The 20,646-nt window shown below is 51.6% G+C and overlaps 1 protein-coding gene across 2 annotated transcripts in view; it reads left to right on the top strand.

The window, feature by feature from the left end:
* Positions 1–20,646, top strand: part of KIF6 (kinesin family member 6) — a 642,838-nt gene that overhangs the window by 410,038 nt on the left and 212,154 nt on the right. For both annotated transcript variants that reach the window (XM_073671717.1, XM_073671718.1), the window contains exons 16-18: positions 1,117–1,167; positions 4,406–4,490; positions 7,506–7,641. In XM_073671717.1, the coding sequence (XP_073527818.1) occupies positions 1,117–1,167; positions 4,406–4,490; positions 7,506–7,641 (272 nt within the window). The remainder of the gene's footprint in view (positions 1–1,116; positions 1,168–4,405; positions 4,491–7,505; positions 7,642–20,646) is intronic.

The raw sequence follows: 20,646 nt of genomic DNA, 5'->3' as shown, positions 1-20,646 counted from the left end.
ACCCATCTCCTTGCTGAGCGGTATGATGGCTGGACATTCCCATCTTGTTTGTACTTGCGTATAATTCTTTGTACAGATTAACGAGGCACCTTCATTGATCCAGAAATTGTACCCAAGGATGAGCCAGACTTGTGCAAGTCCACAATTCTCTTCCTGATATCTTGGCTGACTTCTTTAGACTTTCCCATGATGCTGCACAAAGAAGCGGTGTGTTTCAGGTGTGCATTAATAAACATCCACAGGTGTTTCTCTATAGCTGATACTATGTGTATGTAGCAGATACTTTGTATATAATAGTGTTATGTACAGAAGCGCTCGCAGGAATTTTAAGGGACCTTGTTGGCGCCTCTATTAGTGTCACTTACTCTGGAGTAACCTGTGCATCAGCAGCTCTGGATGAGCAGATGCCGGTCCTGTAGCGCACCAAGTGTGCGGTCACTACTGGTGCTGCATCTCAGGCCAGCATACTGAACAAATACCGCGTCACTACCACTCTCATCATTGCTCTGCACTGTTGCAGCTCTACAAGTCCTGGACTTCTAACGTCACAAACCTGGAATCTCTCCTCTCGCAGCCGCTTCTTCTCGTTTCTGACACCGGGGTTCTGCTCAGGTGTCAATGTGGGGGGACAGGGAAGGGTTAACACTATTGCTAGTGTCTTATGGATTTCTCCAGTCAGGTCCCGTCTTGTAATATCTCTGGTTAATGGAGGCATTTATAGGGAAGTAGAAGATTAAATAAACAAAGACAGCGCCACCCGTGTACATGGCTGAGTCGGGCATTGCAGCTCTGCTCCACTGGAGTGAATGGAACTAAGCGGACATTTTTTCATTACATTATTATGTTGGTTCCCGGAACGAGTGGGTGACAACCACTGCTCGCCATGATCGCTCCCTCTGAGGCCGTCACACACGGGAGGGTGTCTCTATACGTAGATGATGCGGTGGATGACAACCCTGGGCACCGGAGCGTCGGCTCTGCTGGTTGTCAGCCACTTTCCAGCATTACAGCTAAGAAATGACTGAATGCGACAGATCAGCTTGTGATCGGAGCGGAGACCGGGGAACGTCTCGCTGACTGCAGAAACTGATTTCTTCCCTGTGTCTTCCCGGACAGATCATCTGAAGGCGGCCGTGGAGCAGCGGAGGATGCAGCAGGCGGCACAAGGTAAGCGCCGCTATACTGGATACAGCGCCACCGTCCGGGACACAGCACCGCCGTCCGAGACACAGCACCACTGTCCAGGACACAGCGCCGCCGTCCGAGACACAGCACCACCGTCCAGGACACAGCGCCGCCATCCGAGACACAGCACCACCGTCCAGGACACAGCGCCACCGTCCGAGACACAGCGCCGCCGTCCAGGACACAGCACCACCGTCCGAGACACAGCGCCGCCGTCCAGGACACAGCACCACCGTCCGAGACACAGCGCCGCCGTCCAGGACACAGCGCCACCGTCCGAGACACAGCGCCGCCGTCCAGGACACAGCACCACCGTCCGGGACACAGCCCCGCCATCCGAGACACAGCGCCGCCGTCCGAGACACAGCCCCACCGTCCGAGACACAGCGCCACCGTCCAGGACACAGCGCCGCCGTCCGAGACACAGCACCACTGTCCAGGACACAGCGCCGCCATCCGAGACACAGCACCACCGTCCAGGACACAGCGCCGCCATCTGAGACACAGCACCACCGTCCAGGACACAGCGCCGCCATCCGAGACACAGCGCCGCCGTCCAGGACACAGCGCCACCGTCCGAGACACAGCGCCGCCGTCCAGGACACAGCACCACCGTCCGGGACACAGCCCCGCCATCCGAGACACAGCGCCGCCGTCCGAGACACAGCCCCACCGTCCGAGACACAGCGCCACCGTCCGAGACACAGCGCCACCGTCCGTGACACACCATCCGAGACACAGTGCCACCGTCCAGGACACAGCGCCACCGTCCAGGACACAGCGCCACCATCCGAGACACAGCGCCACTGTCTGAGACACAGTGCCACTGTCCGAGACACAGCGCCACCGTCCGAGACACAGCGCCACCGTCCGAGACACAGCCCCGCCATCCGAGACACTGCGCGCATCCTAAGCAGCCGTCCCCAATCTGCAGCGTGTAAATCATCTCTCGTCCTGAAGGAAACTGCCTCACTAGTGCCCCCTATAAGCAGAAACCCTGAAAGACAATATCCAATCCATAAAACTAGGGAGACAGTTCTTCTTAAGGAGAGTTAATGTATATACTTTTTTTCCCTGAAAACGATAACACCCCATAAACCTGCAAGGAGAATCAGTACCTTCCTACACCTGAAGGAGGCGCAAAAATCACCTTGTGGATTGTGAGGAGTTTTACACTTTCCTCTCCTGCAAGTGTAATACTGACCTAAAATATATAGCCAGCCACAGTGCCCCCTAATAGAACGGCCACAGTGCCCCCTAATAGACCGGCCACAGTGCCTCCTAATAGACCGGCCACAGTGCCCCCTAATAGACCGGCCACAGTGCCCCCTAATAGACCGGCCACAGTGCCCCCTAATAGAACGGCCACAGTGCCCCCTAATAGACCGGTCACGGTGCCCCCTAATAGACCGGCCTCTGTGCCCCCTAATAGACCGGCCACAGTGCCCCCTAATAGACCGGCCACAGTGCCCCCTAATAGAACGGCCACAGTGCCCCCTAATAGACCGGCCACGGTGCCCCCTAATAGACCGGCCTCTGTGCCCCCTAATAGAACGGCCACGTTGCCCCCTAATAGAACGTCCACGGTGCCCCCTAATAGAACGGCCACGGTACCCCCTAATAGACCGGGCACGGTGCCCCCTAATAGACCGGCCACGGTGCACCCTAATAGACCGGCCACGGTGCCCCCTAATAGACAGGCCACGGTGCCCCGTAATAGAATGGCCACGGTGCCCCCTAATAGAACGGCCACGGTGCACCCTAATAGAACGGCCACGTTCCCCCTAATAGAACGGCCACGGTGCCCCCTAATAGAACGGCCACGGTGCCCCGTAATAGACCGGCCACGGTGCCCCCTAATATAACGGCCACGGTGCCGCTAATAGAACGGCCAAGGTGCCCCCTAATATAACGGCCACGGTGCCGCTAATAGAACGGCCACGGTGCCCCGTAATAGAACGGCCACGGTGCCCCCTAATAGACTGGCCACGGTGCCGCTTAATAGAACGACCACGGTGCCCCGTAATAGAACGGCCACGGTGCCCTGTAATAGACCGGCCACGGTGCCCCCTAATAGACCAGCCACGGTGCCCCCTAATAGACTGGCCACGGTGCCCCTAATGGACCGGCCACGGTGCCCCCTAATGGATTGGCCACGGTGCCCCCTAATGGACCGGCCACGGTGCCCTGTAATAGAACGGCCACGGTGCCCCCTAATAGAACGACCACAGTGTCAACACAGCTGTCAGTCACGTCTCCATAGATTTCCCCCACAGTCACAGAGCCCCCATGTAATAGTGTAAGGGTCGGTGTACAATCTATGTACCGTATAGTGTCCCACCCTTCTACCCGCGGGAAGACCCCGCTGCGTTATGGGCCGCCTCTCTCGCACGATCCACGTTGCTCTTTCAAGACTGTCGTCCGACCCACACAGCCTTTCCCTTACCCACGCTGCTCTCGCACAACCCACGCCACTCTCGCACAACCCACACCGCCTTTCCCTTACCCACGCCGCTTGCGCACAACCCACGCCACTCTCGCACAACCCACGCCACTCTCGCACAACCCACACCGCCTTTCCCTTACCCACGCCGCTCTCGTACAACCCATGCCACTCTCGTACAACCCTTTCCACTCTCGCACAACCCACACCGCCTTTCCCTTACCCACGCTGCTCTCGCACAACCCACGCCACTCTCGCACAACCCACACCGCCTTACCCTTACCCACGCCGCTTGCGCACAACCCACGCCACTCTCGCACAACCCACGCCACTCTCGCACAACCCACACCGCCTTTCCCTTACCCACGCCGCTCTCGTACAACCCACGCCACTCTCGTACAACTCACGCCACTCTCGCACAACCCACACCGCCTTTCCCTTACCCACGCCGCTCTCGTACAACCCACGCCACTCTCGTACAACCCACGCCACTCTTGCACAACCCACACCGCCTTTCCCTTACCCACGCTGCTCTCGCACAACCCACGCCACTCTCGCACAACCCACACCGCCTTTCCCTTACCCACGCTGCTCTCGCACAACCCACACCGCCTTTCCCTTACCCACGCCGCTCTCGCTCAACCCTTTCCACTCTCGCACAACCCACGCCGCTCTCTCCGGCTGCCCTGCAGTCACCGCACTCTTACTATGTCATGTCCTTCTGTCAAGATGGAAATTTTGGCGCCAAACGTTTATCACCTCCCAAACATCCCCTAGGTGTTTCTAGCGGCTACGATGAAGCGAATGAGATGGATCCAGCAGAAGAAGAGCTCCGGGATCAGATGGAAGCGGAAAAGAAGCGGTGCGCGGCGATAGGGAGACGGGGGCTAAAGCAAGACACGGGCGGCAGAATGAGAAGGGAGTGATAAAGGACATGTATGAGCTGGGGAGGGGCAACATACACAGCCAACTGCTCCATGTACAGTGCCGCTCACATCCACGGACCCCCTGTTCATGCAGTGGTTTTCCTTATTACAATGTGCACATTGTAAATTCAGACTGAAGGCGGCAAAACAACGAAGGAAGGAACAGATACAGTGCCTACAAGTAGTATTCAGCCCCCTGCAGATTTAGCTGGTTGACACATGCGGAATTAACTTGGCATTGTGACATTTGTACTGTAGATCAGCCTGGAAGTGGGAAATGCACTGCAGCAAATTTTTTTTTTGTTTTTTGTTTTTTTTAAAAACGTTAAAAGTTAATTCAGAGTGTCATTTATTATTCAACCCCTCAAACCACAAGAATTCTGTTTGGTCCCCCTAAAGTATTAAGAAGTAGTTCAGGCACCAAGAATAATGAGCTTCACATGTGTGGATTAAAGATCTCTTTTGCCAGCCTTTTCTGACTATTTAAGACCCTCCCCAAACTTGTGAACAGCACTCAGACATGGTCAACATGGGAAAGACAAAGGAGCATTCCAAGGCCATCAGAGACAAGATCGTGGAGGGTCACAAGGCTGGCAAGGGGTACAAAACCCTTTCCAAGGAGTTGGGCCTACCTGTCTCCACTGTTGGGAGCATCATCCGTAAGTGGAAGGCTTATGGAACTACTGTTAGCCTTCCACGGCCAGGACAGCCTTTGAAAGTGTCCTCCCGTGCCGAGGCCAGGCTTGTCCGAAGAGTCAAGGCTAACCCAAGGACAACAAGGAAGGAGCTCCGGGAAGATCTCATGGCAGTGGGGACATTGGTTTCAGTCAATACCATAAGTAACGTACTCCACCGCAATGGTCTCCGTTCCAGACGAGCCCGTAAGGTACCTTTACTTTCAAAGCGTCATGTCAAGGCTCGTCTACAGTTTGCTCATGATCACTTGGAGGACTCTGAGACAGACTGGTTCAAGGTTCTATGGTCTGATGAGACCAAGATCGAGATCTTTGGTGCCAACCACACACGTGACGTTTGGAGACTGGATGGCACTGCATACGACCCCAAGAATACCATCCCTACAGTCAAGCATGGTGGTGGCAGCATCACGCTGTGGGGCTGTTTCTCTGCCAAGGGGCCTGGCCATCTGGTCCGCATCCATGGGAAGATGGATAGCACGGCCTACCTGGAGATTTTGGCCAAGAACCTCCGCTCCTCCATCAAGGATCTTAAGATGGGTCGTAATTTCATCTTCCAACAAGACAACGACCCAAAGCACACAGCCAAGAAAACCTGGTTCAAGAGGGAAAAAGTCAAGGTGTTGGAGTGGCCTAGTCAGTCTCCTGACCTTAACCCAATTGAAAACTTGTGGAAGGAGCTCAAGAATAAAGTCCACATGAGACACCCAAAGAACCTAGATAACTTGGAGAAGATCTGCATGGAGGAGTGGGCCAAGATAACTCCACAGACCTGTGCCGGCCTGATCAGGTCTTATAAAAGACGATTATTAGCTGTAATTGCAAACAAGGGTTATTCCACAAAATATTAAACATAGGGGTTGTATAATAATTGACCCACACTTTTATGTTTAAAATTTAATAAAATTCAACTGAGCAACATAACTTTTTGGTTTGTAAGATTTATGCTTCTGTTCATAAAACCTACTCTCGTTTGCAGTTTGAAGGCTCTAACTTATTTGCATCTTATCAAACCAGCTAAATCTGCAGGGGGTTGAATACTACTTGTAGGCACTGTAGGAAAACCAGGAGTGAAGAAGCACGAGTGACACAAGAAATGTCTGAGACCACCAGGGGTGTCTTGCAGTGTTGGTGTACAGGGCTATTCCACCACTGATCTAGCCTGGAATATGACAAGATGCACTGAAATGAGAGAAGCCACAGTCTGTCAATACTGTAACGACGTGACGGTCAGTCATCCAGAAAATTGCTGGAACCTTGAAGATATGCAGTCATTATAATCACCAATCGCTATGGTGAAATTGGAAAAGAAGACCCAAGAATCGCCTCTGCTGCAGAGGATAAGTTCATCAGAGTCACCAGCCTCAGGAATCGGAAAACGGACAGCACCTCGGGTAACAATACTCATAAATGGTGCACAGGACGACAAACAAGAAGAGACTTGTATGGACCGAGGAACATAAGGACCGGACATGAGATCAGTGGATATCTGTGCTGCGCTCTGAGGAGTCAGAATGGAAGGTTTTGGTACCAGACACCATGTCTTTGTGAGACGCATAAGGTGTGGGAGAATGATGCCCACCATGAAGCATGGTGGAAGCTATTATGGTGGGGGGGGTCTCTGCTGGTCAAGCTGAGGGTCAACTAGTCCACATTCACGGCACATTATCCAGCACGACCCCACAGTTCTCTGCAGCGACCTCTGCCCCATCAGGTCTGCAATTGGTGGGACCGTCATTGTATAACAACAGGACGGTGACCCAGAACCTCCAGGAGATGTAAAGACAATATGACCATGAAAAAGAGGGATGGAGGCCGCATCAGAGGACCCTCCGCCACAGTCACCGACCTCAATGCAATGGAGACAGTTTGGGAAGAGATGGACACAGAATGAAGGCAAAGCATCGACAAGAGCTCAGACTGCTGGGAACCTCCATCTGACCACCTGATGAAGATGAGGGGTGTAAAGCTGTCACCAGAGCAGCAGGGGGCGCCAGGAGGAATCTGAGGAGTAACACACTCTGGGTTATCTTGCTCATTTTTCTTTACTCCTTCTTTCCTTCATGGTTTGCTGCCTTCAGTCTGAATCTACAATGTGCACAAGGAGCAAGGAAAATTACTGAATGGACAGGAATGTCCAAGCATATCCCGTACTGTATATAGAGTATACCTGCACAGTACTACAACCCTCATTGTTGCTGTATACAGTGCAGTGATCTGACAGAGCCGTGATACTAAGAGTCCTCTTATATCCAGGTATAAGACGCTCTTCCATCAGCTCAAAAGTCTCAAGACGGAGATCGAACATCTGCAGCTTCTACTGGAGAAGGCGAAAGTCCGACTGCAGAAAGAGTTCGAGGACTGGTGGAGTCAGGAGACCGCAAACCTACAGGTATAACCTCACCTGCACCATCAGGGGGACAAGCGGCATTCTCAGTGATGTCACCGCTGATCTCTAGTGATGGATAGGAGGCATTCTCAGTGATGTCACCTCTGATCTCTGGTGATGGATAGGCGGCATTCTCAGTGATGTCACCGCTGATCTCTAGTGATGGATAGGCGGCATTCTCAGTGATGTCACCGCTGATCTCTGGTGATGGATAGGAGGCATTCTCAGTGATGTCACCTCTGATCTCTAGTGATGGATAGGCGGCATTCTCAGTGATGTCACCGCTGATCTCTAGTGATGGATAGGCGGCATTCTCAGTGATGTCACCGCTGATCTCTGGTGATGGATAGGTGGCATTCTCAGTGATGTCACCGCTGATCTCTGGTGATGGATAGGCGGCATTCTCAGTGATGTCACCTCTGATCTCTAGTGATGGATAGGCGGCATTCTCAGTGATGTCACCGCTGATCTCTGGTGATGGATAGGCGGCATTCTCAGTGATGTCACCACTGATCTCTAGTGATGGATAGGAGGCATTTTCAGTGATGTCACCTCTGATCTCTAGTGATGGATAGGTGGCATTCTCAGTGATGTCACCGCTGATCTCTGGTGATGGATAGGCGGCATTCTCAGTGATGTCACTGCTGATCTCTGGTGATGGATAGGCGGCATTCTCAGTGATGTCACTGCTGATCTCTAGTGATGGATAGGTGGCATTCTCAGTGATGTCACCGCTGATCTCTGGTGATGGATAGGCGGCATTCTCAGTGATGTCACCTCTGATCTCTAGTGATGGATAGGCGGCATTCTCAGTGATGTCACCACTGATCTCTAGTGATGGATAGGAGGCATTCTCAGTGATGTCACTGCTGATCTCTAGTGATGGATAGGCGGCATTCTCAGTGATGTCACCGCTGATCTCTGGTGATGGATAGGAGGCATTCTCAGTGATGTCACCGCTGATCTCTAGTGATGGATAGGCGGCATTCTCAGTGATGTCACCTCTGATCTCTGGTGATGGATAGGAGGCATTCTCAGTGATGTCACCACTGATCTCTAGTGATGGATAGGCGGCATTCTCAGTGATGTCACCGCTGATCTCTGGTGATGGATAGGCGGCATTCTCAGTGATGTCACCTCTGATCTCTAGTGATGGATAGGCGGCATTCTCAGTGATGTCACCGCTGATCTCTGGTGATGGATAGGTGGCATTCTCAGTGATGTCACCTCTGATCTCTAGTGATGGATAGGCGGCATTCTCAGTGATGTCACCACTGATCTCTAGTGATGGATAGGAGGCATTCTCAGTGATGTCACCTCTGATCTCTGGTGATGGATAGGAGGCATTCTCAGTGATGTCACTGCTGATCTCTGGTGATGGATAGGTGGCATTCTCAGTGATGTCACCGCTGATCTCTGGTGATGGATAGGCGGCATTCTCAGTGATGTCACTGCTGATCTCTGGTGATGGATAGGAGGCATTCTCAGTGATGTCACCTCTGATCTCTAGTGATGGATAGGCGGCATTCTCAGTGATGTCACCGCTGATCTCTGGTGATGGATAGGTGGCATTCTCAGTGATGTCACCGCTGATCTCTGGTGATGGATAGGCGGCATTCTCAGTGATGTCACTGCTGATCTCTGGTGATGGATAGGAGGCATTCTCAGTGATGTCTCCGCTGATCTCTGGTGATGGATAGGAGGCATTCTCAGTGATGTCACTGCTGATCTCTGGTGATGGATAGGCGGCATTCTCAGTGATGTCACCACTGATCTCTAGTGATGGATAGGAGGCATTCTCAGTGATGTCACCTCTGATCTCTAGTGATGGATAGGCGGCATTCTCAGTGATGTCACCGCTGATCTCTGGTGATGGATAGGAGGCATTCTCAGTGATGTCACCGCTGATCTCTAGTGATGGATAGGCGGCATTCTCAGTGATGTCACTGCTGATCTCTAGTGATGGATAGGAGGCATTCTCAGTGATGTCACCTCTGATCTCTAGTGATGGATAGGCGGCATTCTCAGTGATGTCACCACTGATCTCTAGTGATGGATAGGAGGCATTCTCAGTGATGTCACCTCTGATCTCTAGTGATGGATAGGTGGCATTCTCAGTGATGTCACCGCTGATCTCTGGTGATGGATAGGAGGCATTCTCAGTGATGTCACCGCTGATCTCTAGTGATGGATAGGCGGCATTCTCAGTGATGTCACCGCTGATCTCTAGTGATGGATAGGCGGCATTCTCAGTGATGTCACCGCTGATCTCTGGTGATGGATAGGCGGCATTCTCAGTGATGTCACCTCTGATCTCTAGTGATGGATAGGTGGCATTCTCAGTGATGTCACCGCTGATCTCTGGTGATGGATAGGAGGCATTCTCAGTGATGTCACCGCTGATCTCTAGTGATGGATAGGCGGCATTCTCAGTGATGTCACCGCTGATCTCTAGTGATGGATAGGCGGCATTCTCAGTGATGTCACTGCTGATCTCTGGTGATGGATAGGCGGCATTCTCAGTGATGTCACCTCTGATCTCTAGTGATGGATAGGCGGCATTCTCAGTGATGTCACCGCTGATCTCTAGTGATGGATAGGTGGCATTCTCAGTGATGTCACCTCTGATCTCTAGTGATGGATAGGTGGCATTCTCAGTGATGTCACCGCTGATCTCTGGTGATGGATAGGAGGCATTCTCAGTGATGTCACCGCTGATCTCTAGTGATGGATAGGCGGCATTCTCAGTGATGTCACCGCTGATCTCTAGTGATGGATAGGCGGCATTCTCAGTGATGTCACCGCTGATCTCTGGTGATGGATAGGCGGCATTCTCAGTGATGTCACCTCTGATCTCTAGTGATGGATGGGCGGCATTCTCAGTGATGTCACCTCTGATCTCTAGTGATGGATAGGCGGCATTCTCAGTGATGTCACCGCTGATCTCTAGTGATGGATAGGCGTCATTCTCAGTGATGTCACCGCTGATCTCTGGTGATGGATAGGCGGCATTCTCAGTGATGTCACCGCTGATCTCTGGTGATGGATAGGCGGCATTCTCAGTGATGTCACCGCTGATCTCTGGTGATGGATAGGCGGCATTCTCAGTGATGTCACCGCTGATCTCTGGTGATGGATAGGCGGCATTCTCAGTGATGTCACCTCTGATCTCTGGTGATGGATAGGCGGTATTCTCAGTGATGTCACCGCTGATCTCTAGTGATGGATAGGCAGCATTCTCAGTGATGTCACCGCTGATCTCTAGTGATGGATAGGCGGCATTCTCAGTGATGTCACCGCTGATGTCTGGTGATGGATAGGCGGCATTCTCAGTGATGTCACCGCTGATCTCTTTTGATGGATAGGCGGCATTCTCAGTGATGTCACTGCTGATCTCTAGTGATGGATAGGCGGCATTCTCAGTGATGTCACCGCTGATCTCTAGTGATGGATAGGCAGCATTCTCAGTGATGTCACCGCTGATCTCTAGTGATGGATAGGCAGCATTCTCAGTGATGTCACCGCTGATCTCTGGTGATGGATAGGCGGCATTCTCAGCGATGTCACCGCTGATCTCTAGTGATGGATAGGCGGCATTCTCAGTGATGTCACCGCTGATGTCTGGTGATGGATAGGCGGCATTCTCAGTGATGTCACCGCTGATCTCTGGTGATGGATAGGCGGCATTCTCAGTGATGTCACCGCTGAGCTCTAGTGATGGATAGGAGGCATTCTCAGTGATGTCACTGCTGATCTCTAGTGATGGATAGGCGGCATTCTCAGTGATGTCACCGCTGATCTCTGGTGATGGATAGGCAGCATTCTCAGTGATGTCACCGCTGATCTCTAGTGATGGATAGGCAGCATTCTCAGTGATGTCACCGCTGATCTCTAGTGATGGATAGGCAGCATTCTCAGTGATGTCACCGCTGATCTCTAGTGATGGATAGGCGGCATTCTCAGTGATGTCACCGATGATCTCTGGTGATGGATAGGCGGCATTCTCAGTGATGTCACTGCTGATCTCTGGTGATGGATAGGCGGCATTCTCAGTGATGTCACCGCTGATCTCTAGTGATGGATCGGCGGCATTCTCAGTGATGTCACCTCTGATCTCTAGTGATGGATAGGCGGCATTCTCAGTGATGTCACCGCTGATCTCTAGTGATGGATAGGCGGCATTCTCAGTGATGTCACCGCTGATCTCTAGTGATGGATAGGCGGCATTCTCACTGATGTCACCGCTGATCTCTGGTGATGGATAGGCGGCATTCTCAGTGATGTCACCGCTGATCTCTAGTGATGGATAGGCGGCATTCTAAGTGATGTCACCGCTGATCTCTGGTGATGGATAGGCGGCATTCTCAGTGATGTCACCGCTGATCTCTAGTGATGGATAGGCAGCATTCTCAGTGATGTCACCGCTGATCTCTAGTGATGGATAGGCGGCATTCTCAGTGATGTCACCGATGATCTCTGGTGATGGATAGGCGGCATTCTCAGTGATGTCACTGCTGATCTCTGGTGATGGATAGGTGGCATTCTCAGTGATGTCACCGCTGATCTCTAGTGATGGATAGGCAGCATTCTCAGTGATGTCACCGCTGATCTCTAGTGATGGATAGGCAGCATTCTCAGTGATGTCACCGCTGATCTCTGGTGATGGATAGGCGGCATTCTCAGTGATGTCACCGCTGATCTCTAGTGATGGATAGGCAGCATTCTCAGTGATGTCACCGCTGATCTCTAGTGATGGATAGGCGGCATTCTCAGTGATGTCACCGCTGATCTCTGGTGATGGATAGGCGGCATTCTCAGTGATGTCACTGCTGATCTCTGGTGATGGATAGGCGGCATTCTCAGTGATGTCACCTCTGATCTCTAGTGATGGATCGGCGGCATTCTCAGTGATGTCACCTCTGATCTCTAGTGATGGATAGGCGGCATTCTCAGTGATGTCACCGCTGATCTCTAGTGATGGATAGGCGGCATTCTCAGTGATGTCACCGCTGATCTCTGGTGATGGATAGGCGGCATTCTCAGTGATGTCACCGCTGATCTCTAGTGATGGATAGGCGGCATTCTCAGTGATGTCACCGCTGATCTCTGGTGATGGATAGGCGGCATTCTCAGTGATGTCACCGCTGATCTCTAGTGATGGATAGGCAGCATTCTCAGTGATGTCACCGCTGATCTCTAGTGATGGATAGGCGGCATTCTCAGTGATGTCACCGATGATCTCTGGTGATGGATAGGCGGCATTCTCAGTGATGTCACTGCTGATCTCTGGTGATGGATAGGTGGCATTCTCAGTGATGTCACCGCTGATCTCTGGTGATGGATAGGTGGCATTCTCAGTGATGTCACCGATGATCTCTGGTGATGGATAGGCGGCATTCTCAGTGATGTCACTGCTGATCTCTGGTGATGGATAGGCGGCATTCTCAGTGATGTCACCTCTGATCTCTCGTGATGGATCGGCGGCATTCTCAGTGATGTCACCTCTGATCTCTAGTGATGGATAGGCGGCATTCTCAGTGATGTCACCGCTGATCTCTAGTGATGGATAGGCGGCATTCTCAGTGATGTCATCGCTGATCTCTGGTGATGGATAGGCGGCATTCTCAGTGATGTCACCGCTGATCTCTAGAGATGGATAGGCGGCATTCTCAGTGATGTCACCGCTGATCTCTGGTGATGGATAGGCGGCATTCTCAGTGATGTCACCGCTGATCTCTAGTGATGGATAGGCAGCATTCTCAGTGATGTCACCGCTGATCTCTAGTGATGGATAGGCGGCATTCTCAGTGATGTCACCGATTATCTCTGGTGATGGATAGGCGGCATTCTCAGTGATGTCACTGCTGATCTCTGGTGATGGATAGGTGGCATTCTCAGTGATGTCACCGCTGATCTCTGGTGATGGTTAGGTGGCATTCTCAGTGATGTCACCGATGATCTCTGGTGATGGATAGGCGGCATTCTCAGTGATGTCACCTCTGATCTCTAGTGATGGATAGGCGGCATTCTCAGTGATGTCACTGCTGATCTCTGGTGATGGATAGGCAGCATTCTCAGTGATGTCACCGCTGATCTCTGGTGATGGATAGGTGGCATTCTCAGTGATGTCACCGCTGATCTCTAGTGATGGATAGGCGGCATTCTCAGTGATGTCACCGCTGATCTCTGGTGATGGATAGGCAGCATTCTCAGTGATGTCACCGCTGATCTCTGGTGATGGATAGGAGGCATTCTCAGTGATGTCACCGCTGATCTCTGGTGATGGATAGGTGGCATTCTCAGTGATGTCACCGATGATCTCTGGTGATGGATAGGCGGCATTCTCAGTGATGTCACTGCTGATCTCTGGTGATGGATAGGCGGCATTCTCAGTGATGTCACCGCTGATCTCTAGTGATGGATAGGCGGCATTCTCAGTGATGTCACCGCTGATCTCTGGTGATGGATAGGCGGCATTCTCAGTGATGTCACCGCTGATCTCTAGTGATGGATAGGCAGCATTCTAAGTGATGTCACCGCTGATCTCTGGTGATGGATAAGCGGCATTCTCAGTGATGTCACCGCTGATCTCTAGTGATGGATAGGCAGCATTCTCAGTGATGTCACCGCTGATCTCTAGTGATGGATAGGCGGCATTCTCAGTGATGTCACCGATGATCTCTGGTGATGGATAGGCGGCATTCTCAGTGATGTCACTGCTGATCTCTGGTGATGGATAGGTGGCATTCTCAGTGATGTCACCGCTGATCTCTAGTGATGGATAGTCAACATTCTCAGTGATGTCACCGCTGATCTCTAGTGATGGATAGTCAACATTCTCAGTGATGTCACCACTGATCTCTGGTGATGGATAGGCGGCATTCTCAGTGATGTCACCGCTGATCTCTAGTGATGGATAGGCAGCATTCTCAGTGATGTCACCGCTGATCTCTAGTGATGGATAGGCGGCATTCTCAGTGATGTCACCGCTGATCTCTGGTGATGGATAGGCGGCATTCTCAGTGATGTCACTGCTAATCTCTGGTGATGGATAGGCGGCATTCTCAGTGATGTCACCTCTGATCTCTAGTGATGGATCGGCGGCATTCTCAGTGATGTCACCGCTGATCTCTAGTGATGGATCGGCGGCATTCTCAGTGATGTCTCCTCTGATCTCTAGTGATGGATAGGCGGCATTCTAAGTGATGTCACCGCTGATCTCTGGTGATGGATAGGTGGCATTCTCAGTGATGTCACCGCTGATCTCTAGTGATGGATAGGCAGCATTCTCAGTGATGTCACCGCTGATCTCTAGTGATGGATTGGCGGCATTCTCAGTGATGTCACCGCTGATCTCTGGTGATGGATAGGCGGCATTCTCAGTGATGTCACTGCTGATCTCTGGTGATGGATAGGTGGCATTCTCAGTGATGTCACCGCTGATCTCTAGTGATGGATAGGCAGCATTCTCAGTGATGTCACCGCTGATCTCTAGTGATGGATAGGCAGCATTCTCAGTGATGTCACCGCTGATCTCTGGTGATGGATAGGCGGCATTCTCAGTGATGTCACCGCTGATCTCTAGTGATGGATAGGCAGCATTCTCAGTGATGTCACCGCTGATCTCTAGTGATGGATAGGCGGCATTCTTAGTGATGTCACCGCTGATCTCTGGTGATGGATAGGCGGCATTCTCAGTGATGTCACTGCTGTTCTCTGGTGATGGATAGGCGGCATTCTCAGTGATGTCACCTCTGATCTCTAGTGATGGATCGGCGGCATTCTCAGTGATGTCACCTCTGATCTCTAGTGATGGATAGGCGGCGTTCTCAGTGATGTCACCGCTGATCTCTAGTGATGGATAGGCGGCATTCTCAGTGATGTCACCGCTGATCTCTGGTGATGGATAGGCGGCATTCTCAGTGATGTCACCGCTGATCTCTAGTGATGGATAGGCGGCATTCTCAGTGATGTCACCGCTGATCTCTGGTGATGGATAGGCGGCATTCTCAGTGATGTCACCGCTGATCTCTAGTGATGGATAGGCGGCATTCTCAGTGATGTCACCGATTATCTCTGGTGATGGATAGGCGGCATTCTCAGTGATGTCACTGCTGATCTCTGGTGATGGATAGGTGGCATTCTCAGTGATGTCACCGCTGATCTCTGGTGATGGTTAGGTGGCATTCTCAGTGATGTCACCGATGATCTCTGGTGATGGATAGGCGGCATTCTCAGTGATGTCACCTCTGATCTCTAGTGATGGATAGGCGGCATTCTCAGTGATGTCACTGCTGATCTCTGGTGATGGATAGGCAGCATTCTCAGTGATGTCACCGCTGATCTCTGGTGATGGATAGGTGGCATTCTCAGTGATGTCACCGCTGATCTCTAGTGATGGATAGGCGGCATTCTCAGTGATGTCACCGCTGATCTCTGGTGATGGATAGGCAGCATTCTCAGTGATGTCACCGCTGATCTCTGGTGATGGATAGGAGGCATTCTCAGTGATGTCACCGCTGATCTCTGGTGATGGATAGGTGGCATTCTCAGTGATGTCACCGATGATCTCTGGTGATGGATAGGCGGCATTCTCAGTGATGTCACTGCTGATCTCTGGTGATGGATAGGCGGCATTCTCAGTGATGTCACCGCTGATCTCTAGTGATGGATAGGCGGCATTCTCAGTGATGTCACCGCTGATCTCTGGTGATGGATAGGCGGCATTCTCAGTGATGTCACCGCTGATCTCTAGTGATGGATAGGCAGCATTCTAAGTGATGTCACCGCTGATCTCTGGTGATGGATAAGCGGCATTCTCAGTGATGTCACCGCTGATCTCTAGTGATGGATAGGCAGCATTCTCAGTGATGTCACCGCTGATCTCTAGTGATGGATAGGCGGCATTCTCAGTGATGTCACCGATGATCTCTGGTGATGGATAGGCGGCATTCTCAGTGATGTCACTGCTGATCTCTGGTGATGGATAGGTGGCATTCTCAGTGATGTCACCGCTGATCTCTAGTGATGGATAGTCAACATTCTCAGTGATGTCACCGCTGATCTCTAGTGATGGATAGTCAACATTCTCAGTGATGTCACCACTGATCTCTGGTGATGGATAGGCGGCATTCTCAGTGATGTCACCGCTGATCTCTAGTGATGGATAGGCAGCATTCTCAGTGATGTCACCGCTGATCTCTAGTGATGGATAGGCGGCATTCTCAGTGATGTCACCGCTGATCTCTGGTGATGGATAGGCGGCATTCTCAGTGATGTCACTGCTAATCTCTGGTGATGGATAGGCGGCATTCTCAGTGATGTCACCTCTGATCTCTAGTGATGGATCGGCGGCATTCTCAGTGATGTCACCGCTGATCTCTAGTGATGGATCGGCGGCATTCTCAGTGATGTCTCCTCTGATCTCTAGTGATGGATAGGCGGCATTCTAAGTGATGTCACCGCTGATCTCTGGTGATGGATAGGTGGCATTCTCAGTGATGTCACCGCTGATCTCTAGTGATGGATAGGCAGCATTCTCAGTGATGTCACCGCTGATCTCTAGTGATGGATTGGCGGCATTCTCAGTGATGTCACCGCTGATCTCTGGTGATGGATAGGCGGCATTCTCAGTGATGTCACTGCTGATCTCTGGTGATGGATAGGTGGCATTCTCAGTGATGTCACCGCTGATCTCTAGTGATGGATAGGCAGCATTCTCAGTGATGTCACCGCTGATCTCTAGTGATGGATAGGCAGCATTCTCAGTGATGTCACCGCTGATCTCTGGTGATGGATAGGCGGCATTCTCAGTGATGTCACCGCTGATCTCTAGTGATGGATAGGCAGCATTCTCAGTGATGTCACCGCTGATCTCTAGTGATGGATAGGCGGCATTCTTAGTGATGTCACCGCTGATCTCTGGTGATGGATAGGCGGCATTCTCAGTGATGTCACTGCTGTTCTCTGGTGATGGATAGGCGGCATTCTCAGTGATGTCACCTCTGATCTCTAGTGATGGATCGGCGGCATTCTCAGTGATGTCACCTCTGATCTCTAGTGATGGATAGGCGGCGTTCTCAGTGATGTCACCGCTGATCTCTAGTGATGGATAGGCGGCATTCTCAGTGATGTCACCGCTGATCTCTGGTGATGGATAGGCGGCATTCTCAGTGATGTCACCGCTGATCTCTAGTGATGGATAGGCGGCATTCTCAGTGATGTCACCGCTGATCTCTGGTGATGGATAGGCGGCATTCTCAGTGATGTCACCGCTGATCTCTAGTGATGGATAGGCAGCATTCTCAGTGATGTCACCGCTGATCTCTAGTGATGGATAGGCGGCATTCTCAGTGATGTCACCGATGATCTCTGGTGATGGATAGGCGGCATTCTCAGTGATGTCACTGCTGATCTCTGGTGATGGATAGGTGGCATTCTCAGTGATGTCACCGATGATCTCTGGTGATGGATAGGCTGCATTCTCAGTGATGTCACTGCTGATCTCTGGTGATGGATAGGAGGCATTCTCAGTGATGTCACTGCTGATCTCTGGTGATGGATAGGAGGCATTCTCAGTGATGTCACCTCTGATCTCTCGTGATGGATAGGCTGCATTCTCAGTGATGTCACTGCTGATCTCTGGTGATGGATAGGCGGCATTCTCAGTGATGTCACCTCTGATCTCTCGTGATGGATCGGCGGCATTCTCAGTGATGTCACCTCTGATCTCTAGTGATGGATAGGCGGCATTCTCAGTGATGTCACCGCTGATCTCTGGTGATGGATAGGCGGCATTCTCAGTGATGTCACCGCTGATCTCTAGTGATGGATAGGAGGCATTCTCAGTGATGTCACCTCTGATCTCTAGTGATGGATAGGAGGCATTCTCAGTGATGTCACCGCTGATCTCTAGTGATGGATAGGCGGCATTCTCAGTGATGTCACCGCTGATCTCTGGTGATGGATAGGCGGCATTCTCAGTGATGTCACCGCTGATCTCTAGTGATGGATAGGCGGCATTCTCAGTGATGTCACCGCTGATCTCTGGTGATGGATAGGCGGCATTCTCAGTGATGTCACCGCTGATCTCTAGTGATGGATAGGCAGCATTCTCAGTGATGTCACCGCTGATCTCTAGTGATGGATAGGCGGCATTCTCAGTGATGTCACCGATTATCTCTGGTGATGGATAGGCGGCATTCTCAGTGATGTCACTGCTGATCTCTGGTGATGGATAGGTGGCATTCTCAGTGATGTCACCGCTGATCTCTGGAGATGGTTAGGTGGCATTCTCAGTGATGTCACCGATGATCTCTGGTGATGGATAGGCGGCATTCTCAGTGATGTCACTGCTGATCTCTGGTGATGGATAGGCGGCATTCTCAGTGATGTCACCGCTGATCTCTGGTGATGGTTAGGTGGCATTCTCAGTGATGTCACCTCTGATCTCTAGTGATGGATAGGCGGCATTCTCAGTGATGTCACTGCTGATCTCTGGTGATGGATAGGCGGCATTCTCAGTGATGTCACCGCTGATCTCTGGTGATGGATAGGTGGCATTCTCAGTGATGTCACCGCTGATCTCTAGTGATGGATAGGCGGCATTCTCAGTGATGTCACCGCTGATCTCTGGTGATGGATAGGCAGCATTCTCAGTGATGTCACCGCTGATCTCTGGTGATGGATAGGAGGCATTCTCAGTGATGTCAACGCTGATCTCTGGTGATGGATAGGTGGTATTCTCAGTGATGTCACTGCTGATCTCTGGTGATGGATAGGAGGCATTCTCAGTGATGTCACCGCTGATCTCTGGTGATGGTTAGGTGGCATTCTCAGTGATGTCACCTCTGATCTCTAGTGATGGATAGGCGGCATTCTCAGTGATGTCACCGCTGATCTCTAGTGATGGATAGGCGGCATTCTCAGTGATGTCACCGCTGATCTCTGGTGATGGATAGGGGGCATTCTCAGTGATGTCACCGCTGATCTCTAGTGATGGATAGGCGGCATTCTAAGTGATGTCACCGCTGATCTCTGGTGATGGATAGGCGGCATTCTCAGTGATGTCACTGCTGATCTCTGGTGATGGATAGGCGGCATTCTCAGTGATGTCACTGCTGATCTCTGGTGATGGATAGGCGGCATTCTCAGTGATGTCACCGCTGATCTCTAGTGATGGATCGGCGGCATTCTCAGTGATGTCACCTCTGATCTCTAGTGATGGATAGGCGGCATTCTCAGTGATGTCACCGCTGATCTCTAGTGATGGATAGGCGGCATTCTCAGTGATGTCACCGCTGATCTCTGGTGATGGATAGGGGGCATTCTCAGTGATGTCACCGCTGATCTCTAGTGATGGATAGGCGGCATTCTAAGTGATGTCACCGCTGATCTCTGGTGATGGATAGGCGGCATTCTCAGTGATGTCACCGCTGATCTCTAGTGATTGGATAGGCAGCATTCTCAGTGATGTCACCGCTGATCTCTAGTGATGGATAGGCGGCATTCTCAGTGATGTCACCGATGATCTCTGGTGATGGATAGGCGGCATTCTCAGTGATGTCACCGCTGATCTCTAGTGATGGATAGTCAACATTCTCAGTGATGTCACCTCTGATCTCTGGTGATGGATAGGCAGCATTCTCAGTGATGTCACCTCTGATCTCTGGTGATGGATAGGCGGCATTCTCAGTGATGTCACCGATGATCTCTGGTGATGGATAGGCGGCATTCTCAGTGATGTCACTGCTGATCTCTGGTGATGGATAGGAGGCATTCTCAGTGATGTCACCGCTGATCTCTAGTGATGGATAGTCAACATTCTCAGTGATGTCACCACTGATCTCTGGTGATGGATAGGCAGCATTCTCAGTGATGTCACCGCTGATCTCTGGTGATGGATAGGCGGCATTCTCAGTGATGTCACCGCTGATCTCTAGTGATGGATAAGCAGCATTCTCAGTGATGTCACCGCTGATCTCTAGTGATGGATAGGCGGCATTCTCA

Source organism: Phyllobates terribilis, unplaced genomic scaffold (assembly GCF_046119375.1).
Source record: "Phyllobates terribilis strain yellow unplaced genomic scaffold, ASM4611937v1 Scaffold_3__8_contigs__length_932513732, whole genome shotgun sequence".
Taxonomy (NCBI): Eukaryota; Metazoa; Chordata; class Amphibia; order Anura; family Dendrobatidae; genus Phyllobates; species Phyllobates terribilis.
Note: the sequence above shows the minus strand (reverse complement) of the source record. Positions and strands in the feature narration are given on the sequence as shown.